The sequence below is a fragment of the Taeniopygia guttata genome, chromosome 3, assembly GCF_048771995.1.
Source record: "Taeniopygia guttata chromosome 3, bTaeGut7.mat, whole genome shotgun sequence".
NCBI classification, from domain to species: Eukaryota; Metazoa; Chordata; class Aves; order Passeriformes; family Estrildidae; genus Taeniopygia; species Taeniopygia guttata.
The window spans coordinates 102,099,204-102,116,494 of NC_133027.1; the positions used below are offsets into that span (position 1 = coordinate 102,099,204).

Below are 17,291 nucleotides of genomic sequence, written 5' to 3' on the forward strand. Positions count from 1 at the left end.
CAGTTTTAATCAGAACAAAGCTAAATCAGTTCATGTGGCACTATTATATAGTGAGTGGAATATGTGCTTTATGACAAAAGGAATTGAGAGACTTAAACTTTTCACATATGTAGGCACAGAAAAAAGCATTGAAAAATTTTAAAGGTGTATTTACACTGTTTGAATAAAATTTATTTTAAAGACCTCCTCAAATTAATAACCATAATAATACTTCTTTTTTTGAATCACACCTATTAACTGATACATAGAAGAATTCTTTCACCAATTTTTGGCATACCTGATATACTCTATACATACAGGCACATCTTATAGTATCAAGAAAACTAGATGGACATTTGAAAGAACATTTTCTTACACTTTTGGATGTTACCTAGACTTGTTAATTCCATAGGCTTGAAAAGTAAAAACCTATGTACAAGAAGTAAGCTGATATCAGCAAATTTGGCTGGGTTTCTTGATAAAAGTTATGCTTGGATTTTTTTCCTGAATCCTAGTGCTCAGTGTAACAATGCAGTAAATAGAATTACATTAGCAGCAGTGCAGTATGGTAAAAACCAGATTTATAGAAAGACTGCACTGGTAGTTTTCACTTAACTTCTTAGTTTAAAAGCACACCAAGGTCTTCTTGGCTTTGTTTGAAGGGTTTTTTTAAACTAATCTGTACTACTAACAACAGTATATTACTAAAATAAACAGCATTTACAGTTTTCATTTTCTCTTTTAACTTTATGTTTAAGCTTTACACACAAGTGGCTTATTAATAAAGGTTTTTCAATAGCTTTTTAAAACAGTCAAACACGAGAGTCAAAACCCAAGTCTAAACCTGTAAAATTCACTAAAGGGTATGTGTTAAAAGTAACATACATTTGTGAACTTAACTGTTGCACATAAAATTTAATTGCTCAATATTTTAAAGTGCTAACTTCCAGAAGTTACACTCAGATAAAAACACTCGAGTTCACATAGGATTACTGCAGACATTCAGAACTTTGTTTTCATTCAGCATCTGGAAATTTTGTATACATTCTTAAACTTGAAACTGTTTCACACACACACAAAATCACTAATAACTATGTCATTATCCTGCAGGATCACTAACCCTGTATCGGTGCTCTCTGTGAATGCTTCCAAGAAAGCATTCCATGCACAACACACAAGTTGGGTCAACAGCGCAGTCTCTGAGAACAGCAACAACAGAAAAGAAAAAAAGCATTAAACACTTGCTTTTGCCTTTACACATTTTACAACAGATAATTTTCAAATATCACCAATATCAACCTTCTAACTAATGTATATATTACTGTGAAAGAGACAAGGGACGGCTTTAAAGTGGGGAAACAAATAAAATAGAACAAAATCTGTTCTCACAACAGAAGAGCCTTTAAAATATTGTGTGGGTAGTATGTCTAGTTTGGGTAATACAGACATTGCCTTCAAGAGGTGAGATGAGTATATAGGCAAGTAAACAGATGAATTACATAACCAAGAATAAATTCAGGTAAGTTCTCTCAAGTACAGAGTACCAGCATTAATGATCTCCAGCAATCAGAGAAGATTTTTCACTGAACACTGGGAAGAAAGATCACATGCAACAGACTAAATCAAACCTCTGCTTCCAAGTTCAGCCCTACAAGCTCACTGATGAGCTGCAAGAACACAATTTTCTCAACCAGGAGATCAGAGACCATAATAGGGTCTTGTCTACAAACACTCCTGTATTAGACAGAAGGAATATTTCTAGTAAAATGGGCTAAACCAAATGGGACAATTAAACATTATATTTAACTATCTCCCTGAAAAACTCCTGTAATGCAACTGACTTCAAGGCACCTCAAGACTGAGGTAGGTAGGTTTTGCAACGTAAAAATAAATAGCAAGAGAATGTCTGTCTTATGATGATGATTATTAAAACCAGAATTCAGAGAAACAACTTATTTTGTTTAAAACAAAACACTAGAGATCACATGAAATCTCATTATCAATATTCTCTTAGTTCAATTTAACCAAAATAAATGATGGGATGATCATCAGGCAACCATGACTTACTATGCACAGGTGTTTTCTCCAGAGAAGCCACTGAAGATGAAAATGTCAAAGCAAAATTGTACAAAGCTCTTCTCTTTTAGAATAGTTTATGTCCATGGCATTATTTTTTTTTAGGTTAAAAAAACCCCAAAGAAACTACCACTTAATGCAACAACATGCATGCAGGATTTGGTAGATCAGTTCTACAAAATTGAATGTTGACTCTTCAGAGCTCTAAACTTGTGGCAGTGTATTTAAAAATTCAGTACCATTTATCAAGTAATGTCTCAGACAAGTAACTGTGCCTATACCTAAAGCAGAAACTGACCTGGAAGCTGCACAACTGCATAGAAAAATCCACTGCTTTAATGTGGACTTGGAAAATAATTCTTTGCTGTATTCCACAAAAGCTCAAATTAAACTCTCATTATTCTTCATTACCAACCATAAGTTAAAGAAAATTAACACACAGCAGGAATCAAATGTTTCTTGATGAACAAAAACAAGAGAGGGACTCCATCATCAGTATGTTAATGATCAAACACTGTTCATATGGAGCAACAAAAACATTGGGAATTCTGTAATTTTCTTCTAAACACACTTACTTTTTCAAGACCAACAACTCAGTATGAATCTGAAGTACCCACCAGTTTAATCTTATCTCTCTCATTATAAAGAGGTCTCAAAGCATTTCCAAACCCAAAGGCCAGTAAGGTGTTATGTTTCTAGAAGAGGAGAGCACTAGAAAGAAAAATTCTTCCACTGTCATTGCCCTTGTAAATGAAGGGGATGGAAACCCAGACAAATAAACCCTTGAAATTAGACAGACATTCAGTCCCCATGTCACCTCACCAAGTGTTCAAGTGTCCCAGTGAGTGGTAGAAACCACACAAAATTAGAGGAATTTGTGACACAAACAAAACTTAAAAGTACAAACAGTTCAGAATATAGAGGATGAAAATGAACCTACAGCTAGTAAAACAATAGCTTAAAACTGAAGATTCTCTTAAATATTTGTAATTGGTTAGGAACTTCCTGTTCTCTTTCAAGTATAAGTATTTTTAGAGAGATCTAGATATAGAGGTAGGGAAGAAGCTAGAAGCTGATATGCTTGTTTTAAGCATCTGATAGCTTGGTTTAGCAGGTCATGGAAAGAGGTCTATAAGACAAGATCAACACTAACAGCTGATATTAAACACCCAAAATACACACACATACACTTGCCCACTTACTTCTGATTAATGCCCTTAAATCAACCTGAAAGGTCACCCCAAATTCTTTCTTAATCTTGCATTTCTTTTGTACAGAAAACACTCAACATGATACTAATTATTATTTTTCCATTTATACATCTGTAGTGTTAATTTTCCCCGATCCCACTTGTCATGAAATACTGCAAGGTTACTTTAAAAATATATTTCAGTAATTAACTTTTCATTAGGACAGTATATTCTTATTGTAAAATGTTCCATGACTTCACAAATCATAAATACGTCACAATGTTAAGTTGAACTACCTGCAAGAATACGTAGGCTCTCCCACTTTAAAGACACGGCCACACAGATGGGAAGGTTTGTTTGCTTGCTCAAGCTTTGGAAAACCAAATGCAGGATCTTCTCCACAAAGATACCATTCCATTGGTCCCAGCAAAACGTGTTGTGCCAGCATGTCTTCTCTCTTAGGGGCAGGGTTGGGACCCCTGCAGTAAATTTTTGGTACATAATAGGCCAGATGCTGGTACACTTCTTTTTGAAGGTCATTTGCTTGCAGCCATTTCTTTTATATTAGAAGAAATGAGAACAAAAATTCTTCATTAATAAACACACCAAACATAGTTCTAGCCATTTAGGTTATTTTATTTCTACATGAAATATCTAAAATGTCATTCCAAAACCAGAAAGTCATGCTTCCTTCTAAGTATTAAATCTAAATTATCACAAAAGACAGATGTTAGGAAAGGAATAATTTGTTTCCTTGCTCACACATTTTATCCTTTTGACATACAGAAGATTTAAGAGAAAAATTCAGTAAAATTTTCCTCCAGGATGAATGACCAGTAAAATGTTGGCAGTGATTTTTAGGATACAGCCTAGACTACGTTGGTCACATTTCTCTGGAGTGCAGACAGATGCTGCCAGCCTGGGATACAGAGGATCAGCGTGAGCCTGGAGTTGGCAAGGAACAGAGACAAAAAGTACATGGAGAAAAGTAAATACAGCATTAGGTAACAGTCCCTTTCTCATTTCAACAAATCACCAGTGAAAATGAGGGAGTTTTGGTTTCTCCTTCAACCAAAATAACTCATCTGAATTACTATTTCAAGTGAGATGTTAGATCTATGATTTCTTGCACTAGGTTTGTGAGGCAAGGTTTTGGTAGCAAGGGGGCTACAGGCTGGCTTCTATTCAAGCTGCCAGAAGCTTCTCCATGCCCAAGAGAACCAACCTCAGATGGCTCCAAGATGGACCCACAGCTGGCCAAGGCTGAGCCCATCAGAGACAGCAGTAGAACTTCTAGGATAACACATTTAATAGGGAATAGCATATTTAAGGGGACAAAAAGAGCAGCTGGGAGATGTGAGTAAGAATATTGAAGAATAACAGCTCTGCAGACCCCAAAATCAGTGCAGAAGGAGGGCAGGAGGTGCTCCAGACACCAGAGCAGAGATCCCCCTGCAGCCCATGGAGGTCCAGTGGGGAACAGAGATCCCCTGGTAGCCCATGGGGAATCCCATGCCAGAGCAGCTGGATGTCCAAAGGAGGTTGTGACCCCATGGGAAGACCACAGTGGAAGAGGCTCCAGGAGGCAGGACCTCCTGGAGAGAGGAGCCCATGCTGGAGCAGGTTTGCTGGCAGGACTGGTGACACCACGGGGAACCCACACTGGGCATCCTGTTCCTGAAGGGCTGCACTCCCTGTGAGAGACCCAGGCTGGAGCAGTTCATGAGGAACAGCAGCCCATGGGAAGGACTGACACTGGAAAAGTTCATGGAGTACTGTGCCCATGGGAGGGACCCCACACTAGAGCAAAGGAAGGATGTGAGGAGTCCTTCCCTTGAGGAGGAAGGAGTGCAGAGACAACATGAGGAAGTGACCATACCCCTCATTCTGCATCTACCTGTGCTGCTCAGGGGAGGAGGTAGGGAAAACACAAGCAAACTTGAGCCAGGGAAGAAGAGAAGGATGGGGGGGAAGGTGTTTTTAAGATTTGGGTTTATCTCTCATTACGCTACTCTGATTTGATTGGTGATAAATGAAATAAATTTTTCCACTAGTCAAGACTGTTTTGCCAATGGCAGTAATTGGTAAGTGACCTTTCCCACTCCTTATCTCCACCAAAAGCCTTTTGTTGTATTTTCTCCCCTCTCCAGCTGAGGAGAGGAGTGAGAGAGTAGCTTTGGTGGGTATTTGGCACCCAGCCGAGGCCAACTCACTACAATTATCTTAGTAAATCAATTGTAAAAAACAATGTTGGCCGTTTTTAAAAGGCATCAAACCATGGAACTGCCCTAAGCCACTTAAAAACGCACAGCTTCTCCTAATTTGGTTTCTTCCCCCCTGGTATACACACACAGAATAAAAAAATACTCTAGGACAACATTTGTTTTATTTCTGCCTCGGGGATAACAAATTTAGAAAGGTTTAAACTGTAAGTTAAATCTGCAAGGTTTTTATAAGGAACAAACAGGAGCAAGCAGATACTGCAAGTGTCCACTGATTAAATCTCGTGTTAAATAAACAGCCTCAGCATGCCATTTCTCATTGTAAATGTGACAACCAGATACCCCCGGCAACTTTCAAAAAAAGAGTTCAAAATCAACCTAAAACTGTACAAGAAAACACAGAATTCATTATGCCAAAATAAATGGGTTTGGTGATCAAATGTTAAAGCTTGATTTACTCTGAATTATTTATAACTTACTCTAAAGAACTTATGTCTGAGATAACACAGTTGTAGTAAGTTCCTCAGGATACAGACATTCAGAGTCAGCTGAGCATCTGTGCAGACTGGCTGCATTTTTGCCTTTTCTTAATATATTGAAGTAGTTCCATTTATTAGACATGTTTTTCTGAAGTAGAACTTGGTATTTTAAAAAAACCCTAATTTGTCAGGGTGCTTTCTTCATTTCTCTTTTCCTAAGTTTGACTTCTTAGAATAATGATTGAACTGCTTAAATCTTTCTACATTCATCTAGCTTTGATGGTCAAAGCCCAGTTTTTTCCCAAGGAAGTCCATGGGAAGAGGTTGCCAAAAAGCCTTAGCCAATAATCTAGAAGTCTACAGATTATCTCACCATTCCCACCACGATTCAGAGAATAACATAGGGGGGAAAAAAAAAAAAAAGGTAAAGTTTTAAATAAAAATTTTATTTTTCTCACCAGTTCATTCATCTTTTCCTCTCCTTTCATCAGTTTTGCCAAATTGCTACTACTGCCAGGAACCGACCCAATCACAGTGGCAGTGACTTAATCTTTTCCATTATTTCCATTTAATAAACTTGGTTTTGCATTATTTTCTATAGCATATGCTAGTTATTAAACTGCAGGAATTTTTCATAAAAATATCTTTAACATCAGTCTTTTAATTTAGCAGTATATTACTAATTTCTATCTAGAAAACACACAGTGCATACTAGCTACACTACAAGCTCAGACAAATACCTAGGCACAGAAAATTCTTGTTCCTCGAGTAAATGGCTTTCCCATCCCAAAAATTCTGGGAGTAGCTGTCTGAGAGTTAGGTGTGGCAATGATGAACATCATCACACCTAAATCTCTTTGTGGAGCCAGTTCTATACACACATCTGTGCATACAGTTTTGGAAATCAGATCCTGGATGAAAAAATACCAGAAGGAAATCCAGGCTACTAGGACAAGGAAACAGATGTGACTCTAAAAGCTGCCAGGAAGGTCTGCAAAGGTCTGTTGTGCAAGTAAGACTGTAAATAGAAATATATACATAGGTATACATACGTTGCATTGTCTTTCTAAATCTCTACCTGGGGAGCACTGAACTCCAGAAAAGCTACTCAAAACTTTGGAATTTGCTCTTTCACAAAAGCATTCTGCATTTAGGCAAGGTTTCAATTAGTATTTGTCTATCTTCTAACCTGAAATCACATGCAAGAAAAGCTAATATTCTACTCTCCCAAGAGAGGTTTTTTATTAAAAAGGGAAGTGTGCTCCTCTTCACCTCCTCTCTCCTCACACTTACTCTCCTGCAACAACTTTAACTGCCCTGAGAGAAAAAGAACGTGCAAAGTATTGATCAAACACCTTACATAAGTAAATACCTAATGGTTCATCAGGGTTTCTATTAAATTCCCATCTAAGTAGGAGACTCCAGGAGAACAAAATGTAGAATACTAATAAGCCATAAAATAACTCACTTCTCTGTTTCAAAAGCTAAAAGCTATGATTTATGAGCTTTTTAACTACACAAAAAAAGAAATACTTGCAATGTAGGCTCATGTTATGTTAAAGAGAACTTATTTTTATTATTTTTGTTCTTTGGAAGTTTATCATTAAGTTGTTACCACAACAAACTGAAGACTTAAGTGCTGCAACTATTGCTTTGGGATGGTATTTGTTTTGTAAACACTGGGCTATCAGCAAAGGAGGCAGAAAAACCCACTAGATTTGAATGATAGATTTCAGAATTGGAGCTTGTGCAGGTGATTACAGATAATAAAAATGAGATTTGACTACATTTAAGCTGGCACTGCTACCTACAGCAAATTCCTAAATGCATTCCCCTGGGTGCATGATTGCCTTGAGTTTACCTACAGTGTGACCCAAAAAAACCATCTGCTATTCACACAGAAAAGGAAATTTGGGCTCAATTTGGACTACTTTATAAATGTTTGATGAAATTATTTGGTTTGCTGTAGAGAAGAAGACTAATCCTGGAGCTAAACTAGCTAGGATATAGCCAACTATGCACATTTGCCCATCTAATCATACCTTCGTCTGCACAGAAGATATACAAGCATAATCTGAGGATAATCTGAATTATAACAGTCTTTTATTTTCATTTGGAAAGCAGCCAATGTAATTCCCACTGAGACACACACAGACAGCTCTTCAAGGTTTTATCCTACCAATATGCACATGAGCAGTCTCAATACTTTTAACACACACATCCAGTTCCTCAAATGCCCAAGTGTCTAAGTGGACAAACATTTAGGTTAGAAACAAAACTTACTCCTAAGACTTTACCTTCGACACTACATTCCTCTTTCAACTACTCTTTGTAAAAGCAGGAAAAGTATATAAACAGAAGTAATTTCTTCATTTATTGCACTGATTTTACTAATATTTCCTTTACAAGCACCCCATTCTAATAATCCTAAGATTAACTACTGCAAGGTTTTCCAGAACCGCATCTTAAATAGTGGGGAGGAAGGAAGAACACTGTAATGGCACTTCAACACTGTACAGCGTATTTGGGGTCAGACATCCACCTAAACTAACAGGGAGGGGGGATCTCCTCAGGTCCAGGCGTGACTGCCGGCAGAGAGAGACGAAGGGGCAGCAGAGCAGAGGGAAGGGAACTTCAGGAAGCAATTAAGGAAGGGGCGAGATGCCCGGCCGCCCCCGGCAGGGGATGGCCACGTCCAGGCGGCTTCCAAGCCGGCACAACAAGAAAAGCTGGCTGATCGCTGCCATGGACTTCGGCTGCTGCAACAGCGACGCTGGCGACGACAGCGCGCCGAGGCCACGGCGGGACAGCGCTGCCGGCCGGGGGTGCCCTCAGAGACAGGCAGCCCTCCGGAGAGCTCGCTCGCCCCGCGGAGCGGCCTCGCCCCGGCCTCGGAACGGCTCCCAGGCCGGTGCCTGCCGCGGCCTCCGAGCCCCCGCTCCCTCCCCGCGCCGGGCCCGCCGCCTCACCACGGCGATCTCCTCGGCGGAGCACTCCAGCAGGCTCTTGTCAATGGCCTGCACCTCCGCCTCCAGCTCCGCCGCCATCTTCTCCCTCCTCCTGCCCCCTGCCCCGCGCCGCCGAGGCCGAGGCCGGGACAGCCGGAACGGGGTCCGGGCGGCCGCCCAGCCCGGGGAACACACACTTCCGCCCCGCCTCCCTCACGTCACCGGCCGCCGCGCCGCGCCGCGCTCTGGGGGCTGCAGTCCTTCCCCGGCGCCGCCCGGCCGGCGCTCGGAGCTCCGTGCCCGCGGCCGTGCTGCGGGACCTGCGGGGCCAGCCCGGCGGGCAGTACCCGCCCCCGGCCGCCTCCGCCCGCCGCCTGCCCTGCTCGCCTCACGGGATGGGTCAGGCTGGACGGTACCGCATCTGGTCCAACCTCCCTTGCTCAAGCAGGGTCATCCCAGAGCACACGGCACAGGTTTTCTTTCCGGCGGTTCTTGAGTATCTCCAGTGAAGGAGACTCCACAGCCTCTCTGAGCAATCCGTTCCAGTGCTCAGTCACTGCACTGTAAAGTTCTTTCTCTGGTTCAGGTGGAAGTTCTGTGCATCAGTTTCTAGTCCTTGCCTCTTGTCCTGTTGCTCAGCACCACTGAGAAGAGCCCAGCTCCATCCTCTTGACACCCTCCCTTCACATCCTGATAGACATTGACGAGGTCACCTCTCAGTCATCTCTCCTTGAGGCTGAACAGGCCCAGCTCCCTCAGCCTTTCCTCATAAGAGAGATCCCCCGTCTCTCAGTCATCCTCACTGCCCTCCACCTGCTGCAGAAGCTCCACATCTCTTTTGCACTGAGGAGCCCAGAACCGGACACAGCACTCCAGATGATGCTTCACCAGAGCCGAATAGAGGGGCAGGATGACCTACCCCGACCTGCTGGCAATACTCTTCCTTATGCACCCCAGGATTTTGTTGGCTGCCTTGGCCCAAAGGACACTGCTGGCTCCTGGACAGCTTGTTGAACACTGGCACCATCAGCTTGTTGTTCAACAGTCTCCCCCAGTGCAAAGCGATGTCTGGGACTGGGGTCATTTCCAGTGCGGCTGGCGAAGCTGGGTGCCCCCCTCAGCTGAAATGCCCTTGTCAGCACTGCCAGTGGGCAGTGAGGGCTTCCTGGAAGCCTCCAACATTCAATGTGGGTGGAAAGAAAATAAACCAGTAAATTATATGAACATGGTAACTGTGGCTTTAAGACAAGTTTTACTAAATAGCAGAAGCCATAAATTCTGTTGCTCCGCTTCCAGGGGATGACCCAAACTGAGGCATGGCTTGCTCACTCAAATGAGGATGCCAGTCTGCCTCTCAAAAAACAAGTCACCACCACCAAACCCAGGAAACAATCATCCTCCATAACTCCTTTTCAGCACATACAGGCTCGGCATTTTACGAGGCCTTTCTGAAAACCTGTTGTACCACTGCTGTACCCATGGGCTTGCCTTGCACCTCTGTAATTACAGCTGGGCCCAAACCAAGCAGACGTGTCTGACCGTGCCTGCAGCCATGGGCGCCTGAGCGTGCTGAGGTTTTTAAAACACACCTTCCTTCACTTGCTGGCAGCTTCTGCATGGACATAAGCATCATGCACAAACGAGTACTATTTTGACCTCGCACATCCTATCAGCCTTCATGGCTGAGATAAGGACCTGTCCAACAGGACCCTAACCTAGCAAATCCTGCTGAGGAAATCTCTGCTCTGGAGAATTTACACTTCCAAATCTAGACAATGCATGGGAGGGGAATAAACATGTAGGAAAGGCAGACCAAGTCATAACTGCCTGCAGGTGCCTGCAGCTGAAGGCATCTTGAAATGTTGCCTTTGCCAAACAGTGCTAAGTTATAGCAAAGCTGTGCGCTGTGAGTGAGTGACACTTCACATCTTATATTCCTTAAAACTTGGTAAGCATTCTCACAGTGAATATGCATAGTTGCTTCTTCCCTTTTTTTATCTCCTTTCCTCTCCCTTCTCCTCATTCTCCCCTCAATTAATAATTTACATATCAAATTTCCCAAGAATAAGTATAAATTCCTTTTGTATGTACCATTCCTATATGCAGGGTACATATTTTACTGTATTTATTTTTATCTCCTCTGCCATTTCTTAAGTAATTGTTCTTAAAACACAGAAAATAATTATATATTCCTTAGAAGATCATTAAAGCCCACACTGTTTCTCATTCATGCACTGTGCATGCCTAAGGAATACAGAACATGAGTCTTCTTTGGAAAATACTGCAGGGTGAAGGAAAGCTGTATGACTTAATTGTTTCCCTTTCTGGGCTGCATGAAGAAAATGTTAGAAAAATCCTGGAGTTTACTAGTGTGAAAGGCATCTTATTTTACCTAGTAAAGTGGGCAACACAAACAGAAATTAGCCTGCAAAGCCATTATTTCAATATGAACATAACGACTTCCTGAGTATTTTTTTTTTTTTACAACTTTGGGAAGAATTCTCCATAACATTTAGCCTGTGTGATTTACTTCATAAGCAAAGACACCATTCAAACTCAGGAGTAATAATTAAGGTTTAAGAGACTGCCTTTATCTTCTGCCAAAAAGCCTAATTCTTACCAAGTCTATTATCAGATAGAAACTGAAAAAGAGAAATCAAGGCAATTTTAATGTTTCAGTAGGGTTAATAGTAAACTTTCATGGCATTTCTCTGCTCTAGTTGAGATGTTTCTGGGTCTCACCATGCTTTCAACACAGAAGATAGCCCATAGAATGCTACAGACCATGGTTATGAAAGATGCACGTCATCTATCCCTCTTTCATCTCCTGACCTGTCTGTTCAAGCACTGCTTGCCTCTGCCATTAAAAAACAAAAAGGGGAAAAAAATAAAGAAACCAAATCCTAAATGGTAGTTTGACTGGGGTTCAATTAACTTAATTGAGGTCCAGCATTTCTAATAAATGCTGTGTCCATTAGGAACACAATGTAAAAAGGTGCCCTGGTTGAACCCCAGACAGCAACCAAGCAACACACAGCCACTTGCTTAGCCCCAACCAGTAGGATTGGGGAAATAATTGGGAGGGTAAAAGGTAGAAAACTTGTGACTTGAGATAAAGCAAATTTAATGGGTAAAGCAAAAGCTGCACTCATAAACAAATAAAAACAAGGAATCAATCCACTACTTCCTAAGGGCAGGCAGCTGTTCAGCTATCTCCAGGAAAGCAGGGCTCAATCACATTGAGCATTTATTTGGAAAGACAAACACCGTCACTCAAAAAGTTCCTCCCTGTTCCTGCTGGCCCCCACTTTATACACTGAGCATGACATCCAATGGTCTGGAATGTCCCTTTGGTCAGTCGAGGTCACCTGTCCCAGCTGTGTCTCCTCCCAATACCCCATGCACCCACAACTTCCTTACCAGCATGGCAGCACAAAAAACAGAAAAGACCTTGGCTCTGTGTAAGCCCTGCTCAGCAATTACAAAAAACATCTCCATATTATCAACACTGTGTTCAGCATAAATCCAAAATAGAGCCCCATACTAGAGAACCACTGGGAAGAAAAATAACTCTACTCCATCCTAAACCAGCACAATAGGCATAACTGAGGAAATATTAATTGTCACAGGGGATACTGATGGTTCCTTTCTTAAATCTGTTTTAGAAGGTATTAATGAAACACCCTCTAGAACACTGCACCAGAACTCAGCCATGGCAGCCAAGCTGAAGCCCAGCTGGTTTGAAAGGACCTCCAGTAGGGCACACTCCAGAAGGCTCAGCATACAATAATTCTTGTTATCCTGGCTGAATGCTGCTGGAACGTGATCATCTTCAGGGCCTGTTGCATTTGTAATTAGAAATGGAAGAAATCAAGAGGTAAAGGGATGTTGGAGGGAATTTTTAAGCAGCTGGTTTGCTGGTGTGTTCACTGTACCTTTGATGCAGTTGATTTGACATCATTGTATTAATTTGAATGTAAATATAAAAATACTGCATATCTAGACTGCAGGGATAAATGTCTATAAAGAAGACTCAGGAAAACAACATGCTATTTAATGGAGTTTTCTGGAAATCATTATGAAAGGTGAGTCTTGTGAGAAGGATTCAGAAATGTTTCAATTCTTTGTGGAATGTTGCCTGGTACAGTTAAAAAAACTTTTTAAAAACACTTCTGTGGCTGTTCACTAAAACAATGATGCACTTGCAACTTAATTTGAAGTTTAACTACTAAAGCAAATGATCAGCATTTTGCTGCATGAAGTTGATATTACATACCTATATCTAAAACCATCACTTTGAAAAGACATTTGTATCTCCTAAATCTTCCCTAAGTCAGCAACCCTTTCCACTAAAAAAAAGCGTGTATCTAAATGTAGAATTCCGGTTTGTATTTTCAGTAACAGTAATTTTGATGAAACTGTTTGCTTAGTAGATACTGAATGACCAAAGTAGTGATTTTTACATAGCAAATACAATTTTAAAAGCCATTATCATTTACATGGTTTCCCTCCCTTCCTTTTCAGTGCCAGATGAGGTAGGTTTGTAGTCACCATCTCCTTCATAGTCTTCAGATAAATTCAGATGGTAATTCTCTTATTTCTGTACTGCCAATTCCAAAGACAAATTATGCTGACCAAAATAGAATTTTTCCTGTGATAATGTTAATTAAAAGATGAATTGTGAATGAGGTGAACAATGACACCCAGTACTTGGTGGATTGATAAGACACAGTTCACTAAGCAAGACATTATTCAGAACAAAAGAGCACACGGTAATCTGCAAACACAGGTTATTTTAGGAATTTGGTTCAGAATTAGAGTATTAAGAATACTGTCTGACAACCTGTAGGCGATTCTTTGTTCCTCGGAGGCACTAGTGCTATAATATCAGCCCTTTTAGCAATAAATCCAAATAAGCTTATTTCTTTCCCTCTCTCTGTCTTTGCATGAGCTTAGATTTTAAGTGTATAATATTCTAAACATGATGTCAAGGAAAATTATTTTTAAAAATATACTGAAAGCAGAGCATATTGTATAATAACAGCAAATATAGGAGGCATAATGAAAGCATAAAGATACTGTGGCCATGTTCGTGTCTGGTGAATGCTCTCTGCAAGTCTAGCAAAGGCAGTTACATAACTGATTTTTATTGCATTAGGCAACAGCAATATTGCTAAGCAAACTGATGTGCAGAATTAGAAAGCTTCTTCCACAGTGGAAATGAAGAAAAAAGATAGAGGAAGGGCTCTCACTTATATCCAGTAAGAAGACAGGGCAAGAGGACGTGCATCTTCATTAGTGGATCATGCCAGGGGGGCAACATGATTTATTTTCATCATGCAGTGCCTTAGAAAAAATACAGTGCCAACTCAGTCCATGATAATTTCACTGCTTTCTGCAGCGTAACCTGTCAGCAGTCTAGGGCTCAAGCTGGTAAGTTAAAACATCAACCTCTAAAAGAGATTTAACAGGAACTAAGATAATAGTATCTAATGAATTACACAGGGGGAAAAACTAACATGGGAGCAAAGGGAAAAAAAAACCAAACAAACTACACATGCAAAAATGTGCCTGATCTCATCTGTTTTCACTGTAAATTCAGAACACTGCTAGTGTGTATTTAGACATAGCAGTTAATACAGGCTGGGGGATGAACAGACCAAGAGCAGCCCTGCCCGGAAGGACTTGGGCGTGCTGGTGGATGAAAAGCTGGACATGATCCAACAATGTTCACTGGCAGCCCAGAATGCCAAATGTGTTTTGGGCTACATCAGAAAGAGTCTGGGCAGCCAAAGGCCAAGGAAGGGGATTCTGCCTCTCTGCTCCCCTCTGCTGAGATCCCTCCTGCAGTGCTGTGTCCAGCTCTGGGGTCTCCAGCACAGGAAGGACATGAACCTGTTGGAGGGAGTCCAGAGGAGGCAACCGAGGTGGTTAAAGGGATGGAGCACCTCTCCTGTGAGGAAATGCTGAGAGAATTGGGATTGTTCAGCCTGGAGAAGAGAAGGCTTTGGGGTGACCTAATTGTGGCCTTCCAGTACCTGAAAGGATCCTACAAGAATGATGGAGAGGGACTTTTTACAAGAGCCTGTAGTGACAAGGGAGAATGGATTCAAACTAAAGAGAGAAGGTTCAGGTTATATATTAGGAAGAAATGCTTTATTGTGAGGGTAGTGAGACACTGGAACAGATTGTCCAGAGAAGTTGTGGATGTCCATTCCCTGGAAGTGTTTAAGGCCAGGTTGGATGGAGCTCTAAGCAACCTGGTGTAGAGGAAAGTGTCCCTGCTAACAGCAGGGGGTTTCAAACTAGATGATCTTTAAAGTGTCTTCCAACCCGAACCATTCTATCATTTTAGGATACAAAGAGGTCTGTGAGCTGGTGACAAGAAAGTCTATGTTTGTGGCTCAGAGGTGGTCAGCTTTAAAACCTAGGAATGTGCAAGAACCACTTGAAATATGTTCTGTGTAGCTAATGTCCTTTCCCAGCACTTATTGATGCTAATGAACGTACCGGCTTACATTGCAAGCTTCCTCTTTGCGGGACATTCACGTGGTTGACTACTTTTCAAGTTTGAAAAAAATTCAAATATTCTTGAGACTTCTGCCACTTGTGTTTGCATGGCAAACAGAGTGGCAGGCAGGAAGGCATACAGAGACAGAAATGTATGAAGTGCAAATGTTGATGCTGCCTCGCTGTAGGACCAGACCTTTAGAACCCTCGCACTAAGAAAGAGCAGTCACGGTATTTAGCATCCACTACAGCGCAAGCAAGCGCACCGTCAAAGCTCGGGACCCCAAAGCGGGTGTAGGATGTGGTGAGGTAGGCAGGTGAAGCAGTCCTGCTGAGCCATGCCCGCTGTGGTGGCGAACAGAGCCCGGTTCTCCGGCGCCAGGCGTCGGCAGGCGGCGCGGGCACGGCGGAGCAGGAGCGCCCCGCTCCCGCCGCTCCAGCCCGCGCTCCCGGCTCCCGCTCCCGGCTCCCGGCCCCCAGCTCCCGCCTCCCGGCTCCCGCTCCCGGCTCCAGCTCCCGGCTCCCGCTCCCGGCCCCCGGCTCCCGCTCCCGGCTCCCGCTCCCGGCTCCCGGCCCCCGGCCCGCGGCTCCCGCTCCCGGCTCCCGCTCCCCGCTCCCGGCTCCCCGCTCCCGGCCCCCGGCTCCCCGCTCCCGCTCCCGCTCCCGGCTCCCGGCTCCCGGCTCCGGCTCCCGGCTCCCGGCTCCCGCTCCCGGCTCCCGCTCCCGGCCCCGGCTCCCGGCTCCCGCTCCCGGCCCCGGCTCCCGGCTCCCGCTCCCGGCTCCCGGCTCCCGCTCCCGCTCCCGGCTCCCGGCTCCCGCTCCCGGCTCCCGGCTCCCGCTCCCGGCTCCGGCTCCCGGCTCCCCGCTCCCGGCTCCCCCTCCCGGCTCCCGGCTCCCCCTCCCGGCTCCCGGCTCCCCCTCCCGGCTCCCGGCTCCCGCTCCCGGCTCTCGCTCCCGGCTCCCGCTCCCGGCTCCGGGCTCCCGGCTCCGGGCTCCCGCTCCCGGCTCCCGCTCCCGGCTCCCAGCTCCCGCTCCCGGCTCCGGCTCCCGGTTCCCGCTCCCGGCTCCCGGCTCCCGCTCCCTCCAGCCGGCAACCGGAAGGGTGTGGGTGGGTGCTGCGGCTGGAGCGGCCATGAGACTTCACTTTTTTATTTCGCCCCCCGCCTTTTAAATCAAGCGTTAACTGTTTAGTGGCTGATACTTCGGGAAATTCAAGGCGTTTTTGAAATGAGTCAGGTGTTAGAAGAAATGTGCTGGGCAGTACCTGGGGCCCATGAATAGGTGGTAGGACAGGCAGGACAGGGAGAAGGCAGAAGTGCCCAAGGAGTTGCTTGCAGAGATGTATGGCAGGATGAGTGCTGCAGTTATCCTTTGGGAGAAGAAACTGGAGCAACCTCCTGTAGTGAGGTCTCTGCCTCAGCACTGCAGAGCAGAGGAGCTTCTGAGTGTCGGAGCAGCTGGGCATCCGATGGTGACACTCCTGCTTGTTCTTGGCTGATGGAGACCAGAACTGATACCGAGCCACTGGAGAAAGAGTTCTTGACTCCGTCTGAAGCCCCATTTATGTGTAGTTATGCAGGGGATGCACAAAGGAAATGGGAATATACAGCCCACAAGCAAAAGCAGGGTGGATGAAAGATTTATCTGGGAATATGAAAATGCTTTTAATAAGTGAACTAACTCTTCTTCTTTTCCCCTTCATTCACACAACAGAGCAATTTTAAATTAGAACAGGTTGTAACAGATTTAATTTAGATCACCATGGTGCCTAGTATAATGCTACAGCATATACTAGTTTATCTTTTTCTCTGATTTTAAAGGGCTAAACAGTTTTTAAATTGTGGATTTGTTATAGAATGTATGGCTGCTAGGCAGTCCTAACCAATT

The 17,291-nt window shown here is 43.5% G+C and overlaps 2 protein-coding genes across 3 annotated transcripts in view; both read right to left on the bottom strand.

Moving 5' to 3' along the window:
* Positions 1 to 9,128, bottom strand: part of UBR2 (ubiquitin protein ligase E3 component n-recognin 2) — a 55,954-nt gene extending 46,826 nt beyond the window's left edge. For both annotated transcript variants that reach the window (XM_012572359.5, XM_002195101.6), the window contains exons 1-3: positions 8,916 to 9,128; positions 3,542 to 3,801; positions 1,100 to 1,178 (exon numbers count right to left, since the gene is read on the bottom strand). In XM_012572359.5, the coding sequence (XP_012427813.3) occupies positions 1,100 to 1,178; positions 3,542 to 3,801; positions 8,916 to 8,993 (417 nt within the window). In that variant the 5' untranslated portion in view covers positions 8,994 to 9,128. The remainder of the gene's footprint in view (positions 1 to 1,099; positions 1,179 to 3,541; positions 3,802 to 8,915) is intronic.
* Positions 9,129 to 10,742: 1,614 nt separating this feature from the next.
* On the bottom strand, positions 10,743 to 17,264 carry LOC121469621 (uncharacterized). Its single transcript, XM_072927525.1, has 2 exons — positions 15,405 to 17,264; positions 10,743 to 15,321 (listed from the first exon to the last, which is right to left on the bottom strand). The coding sequence occupies exon 1, from the start codon at positions 16,536 to 16,538 to the stop codon at positions 15,603 to 15,605; it is 936 nt and encodes a 311-aa protein (XP_072783626.1). The 5' UTR covers positions 16,539 to 17,264; the 3' UTR covers positions 10,743 to 15,321; positions 15,405 to 15,602.
* Between the last annotated feature and the right edge of the window lie 27 nt (positions 17,265 to 17,291).